Raw genomic sequence first — 4187 nt, forward strand, 5'->3', positions numbered from 1 at the left:
TTAAAAGTTTTTCGATAATAATCTAATGATTGTTTTTCTAAGGGTGAAATAGGAAAATAAGAATTGTAACCCCAACTGAACAATAACATAGGGTGGAAATATAATATACAGGTGAGAAGGAGGTAGTTGGGGGGGGGGGGGGTTGTGTAAGATGAGAGGGAGGAATAAGTTCCCATGGTTTAGTTTAAATATATAGTTACACGATAGACTGGACAAGCAAAAGGTGATAATTCACTCCCCTCCCCATCAAAATTATCATACCTATGTAATTATGGATAAATTTTATCCGGGAAAAAATAGTAAACTTCATGTCTATAGGTCTGCGTAAACAACATTTTTTTAGGACACCAAAGTAAATTTTTGGCATATATTGTCATCAAATTACTGTACAATAATTACTTAACTTACAATGACGGACAAACAGATGGCTAGATATATTCAACTTACAAAGTTGCTACTAACTTAATAAAGATTAATATCGCTCCTAAAACTTAAGCCTAGAAATAAAGAAAAAAATATGCTCGTACAATCCAATGTTTTTCTCATGACCTGCGATACTGCATGGCTCAAACTCAGGACCTTTGCCCCCAGGGTTTCAGCTTAGTTCAGGTGAAACAAGGTGGGAAGGGAGGAGGGTAAATTTGGGTGTATACTATAGTGGAGGAGGGGTATATTTGATGAAGAACTCTAAATTTTCTTCCCATGAAATCTATTCTACTTTTTTCCCAAGCTCCGTTTGGTTGATTTTGTAAAAGATATCTTTAGTTTAACTTTTTTAAAAATAAAATTCGTAGCTCGTCCCTAGCCTAAAACCAACCAATAAACTACATAATTCCTTCAAAAATAAAACCCAAATTTTGGTTTAAGCAACAAGAAAATATTTTAAAAATAAATAACTTAACAATAAATAAATGATTTAATATTTATTTGACAAAGTTTATAAAAAATACATAGGAAAAATATATAAGTTAGCATTTAGCACATTATCTGACATATATTTCTATCATCTATCATTACATTGTTTCTTATTTAAGGCACTTCAAATTGATTTAAGACATTAAATTAACAAAAATTTAGCTTTTCAGGGAAGACATTATTGTACTAAATATCAGAATGTATCATTGTTTCATTTGAGCAATATCATTTAATCTTTATATTATTCTATGGGAAAAAGTTTTCAGAGTTTAAAAATAAATTGGTTTTACTTGTATTTAATTGGCACATTTAATTACTAGATCTAACAGCCGCGGGGTCGCCATATCCTAAATTTACGTGTTTTCATTTTCACTGATTGGCAACTTGTAAATTGCATTATCTAACTATTGAACAAAGAGGTTTCAAACCTTAGGCCATGAAAACTTTGATCACAATTGTTCTTTCTTGTTGTAAGTAACGTTTTTTTTTAATCAACAGAAATTATTTTTATCGTCTGGAACAGCATCGTAGGACATAAAGAAGAACTTCCTGAACTCCACTGAATGTAGCATAGTGTACAGAACTCCATCCGTCCCGGGACCTGAGCTGGGTGTCAGCACCGTACCTCACCATCAGCTGCACCAAGGCCAGGTCACCGTTCACACAAAACCGCTGCAGCGGCGTCTGGCCGCTTGACCGGTCAAGCTTGTTAATATCAATACAATGACTGTAGCAGCGCAGCAGCTCTTCAAGGCCTATCCGGTTGTTTTCATGGACCATTTGATCAAATTTCTGTTGAAGGTTCTGGTCGTAAATGGAGGTGTGTGTGGGTACAGGCAGGGGGCGCAGGTTAGTGCTCGGCGGAGAGGAAACTCCATTATTTTCATTTCCATATTCATTATCATAATAACTATACCTTAAACAGAAAAAATATTAGCTTTTATATACTTAAATGTATATAGAAAACATACATTTAACATTTACATTTAACGACACCATGAAAACTGTCCCAATTTTGTATAACTTTTGCGGAACATGTTCCAGTTACGTCATATTTTTCTTTCCCGAAAAAGGGAAGGGGGGAAGAAAATCTCTTCAAAAGAGATGGGGAAAACCCTCTTTTCTCCCATCTCTTTTTTCTTCCCCCCTTCCCTTTTTTTCTTTCCTCCTTCCCTTTTTCGGGAAAGAAAAATATGACGTAACTGGAACATGTTCCGCAAAAGTTATACAAAATTGGGACAGTTTCCATGGTGTCACATTTAACATAACATCTTAAACAAATCGATGTAAGGGATTAAATTAAATTTCATTAACTTAAGCACCTCCCATTTTAATAATCAAATAAATTAATATGTCTATAAACTCCACCTCTATTAATAAAAAAAACAATCAACTATGTGGATTAAAGATTTGTAAATGAAATTGATCTCCTCCCATTTTTATGACAACGGTGGCTCTTGCTAAATATGTCTCCAATAATGAGTATTTATTTTGTTTAGTTTAAAAGTTAAGTAAATATTTTCTTCCTTTAACAAACATAGTTTTTATTTAAAGAAAACAGAGTTGTTAGTTGAGATACTTTGGGGGTGAAATAAAGATCTTTATCTGGATCTATTTTTAAAAGAATGTAATAAAGAGAATTATTTCGCATTCCTTTAAATAATTACATTATTACCCCCCCCCCCCCAATTTTTCAAAGCCTTTCTTTTTTTCTTTAAAAATATAACTTGTCGGAGGGGGGTGGTACTAGGGGGTGGGTTAAGCCGACCTATGGGTGGGTATTGTAAGAATCTATTGTGTTTACCTGTTTTGAATTTCCGGGGGGTACCCAGCAAACGGTGAGGGGGGTTCACTACTGGACTCTGATGAGCCCATGGACATGACACTGCTAGCAGGACTATACGCGGGGCTCAGAGATTGCTCCTCAAACATCTTGAAAATCCTAAAAAAATATTAGTTAAAATTAATAAAAATCGACCTAGGGGTGAAAATGGATAATATTGACGCAGGTTTTTTTAATTCAAACCCCCACTAAGACAATGCGTAGTTTTTACATTTTTTTAAACAGCGAAGCTACAAGAGTTATCGGTCTGTCCATCACTATACAATGTCTCTATCTTCCTTGTTTATTGTAGGATTCTTATTTAATAAAAACATAAATTGATTGATTTTAGACCCCCCACATTTGCATGGTAAATTTCTAAAAGTATTTAAAACAATTGATGGTTAAATTTTGTTACTGGCATTTTTATCAGTGGCTACTCATTGACATAATAACTCACTATGTCTGTTTGGTTCATTACATGATGGTGCTTCGCTACCTAGGGATGTTGTGATCCTTGTTATCTTATAAATACGAAGTGGGGGAGATATTATTGACAAGAATAAAAAATTATTTGCTTATCATATTTTACATGTTGTATGTACATAATTTAAGTTAATATAAACATTATAATGCAAATCTTATAGTAAACTGTATTTTTAACAAGATAACAACTAAAACTTGACACATTTGATGTCTTTATTGGATGGAATTGCAATATTTTTATACATTTTTCGAGCAATTAATATTCGAAATTTTATATTATAGAATAACAATTACAATAACTTACCTTAAGATAGTTTTTGTGTTTCAAATTTATTGATTCCTAGGCATTGATCTTTGGTGTTGAAAAGAACTATTTTTGGTCACTTTTAAATAACTTTTTTTTCTGCTAACACATTTTTTATTTAGTTTTCTTTATAAAATTATTGTTTTTTTGTGTGTTAGTTGATATTTATTAAGGTTAGAGTATACAAGACACGGGGAGGCGTGGAGAGTGTCGCACTGAATATTACAGAGGAGTTAGTTTAGTTGACTACTACTCTAACTAACTAATTCTTTCTACTAGTAGTATAGTAACACTCAACAAGTACAACTAACCTTTCCCTTTCTTTTCTTCCCCAATTAATTCCTGTCCACCTTCCCTTTATCTAAGCCTAAACTTACCCCCACCCCCACAACTTATAAATTCTTATAAACCCATATTTATGAAGAGCCTACTTACTTATTGCTTATTATTTTTTTGAATAAATAAATTTTATTTTATTTACTTAAAAAAAAGTTTCTTTATCTTTACTTAAAAGATACATATGCATGAATAATATTATTTATAGTTTCTACATGAAAAAATTGCATCTCAAGCGAAGAAATTATGCTCTAAAATGCATTAAAATGCATAAGAATTTTTTTCTAGGCCAAAACATGTTTGCATGTGGTATATACAGTTTCA

General features: G+C 32.5%; 1 protein-coding gene across 1 annotated transcript; it reads right to left on the minus strand.

The window, feature by feature from the left end:
* Positions 1 to 908: 908 nt before the first annotated feature.
* Positions 909 to 3981, minus strand: LOC145315958 (notch-regulated ankyrin repeat-containing protein B-like). The gene is made up of 3 exons (XM_080156194.1): positions 3528 to 3981; positions 2720 to 2857; positions 909 to 1831 (listed from the first exon to the last, which is right to left on the minus strand). Exons 2-3 carry the CDS (start codon positions 2845 to 2847, stop codon positions 1423 to 1425), a joined length of 537 nt encoding a protein of 178 aa, XP_080012320.1. The 5' UTR covers positions 2848 to 2857; positions 3528 to 3981; the 3' UTR covers positions 909 to 1422.
* Positions 3982 to 4187: the final 206 nt, after the last annotated feature.

The sequence above is a fragment of the Acartia tonsa genome, chromosome 4 (genome assembly GCF_053477335.1).
Source record: "Acartia tonsa isolate MP-2025a chromosome 4, ASM5347733v1, whole genome shotgun sequence".
Taxonomy (NCBI): Eukaryota; Metazoa; Arthropoda; class Copepoda; order Calanoida; family Acartiidae; genus Acartia; species Acartia tonsa.

Excerpts from the sequence above, each read along its gene's own strand:
- LOC145315958 (XM_080156194.1), bottom strand. The coding sequence starts at position 2,847 with ATGTTTGAGGAGCAATCTCTGAGCCCCGCGTATAGTCCTGCTAGCAGT. Across the intron at positions 1,832-2,719 it reads CCCCCGGAAATTCAAAACAG|GTATAGTTATTATGATAATG; the intron begins GTAAACACAATA and ends TTTCTGTTTAAG.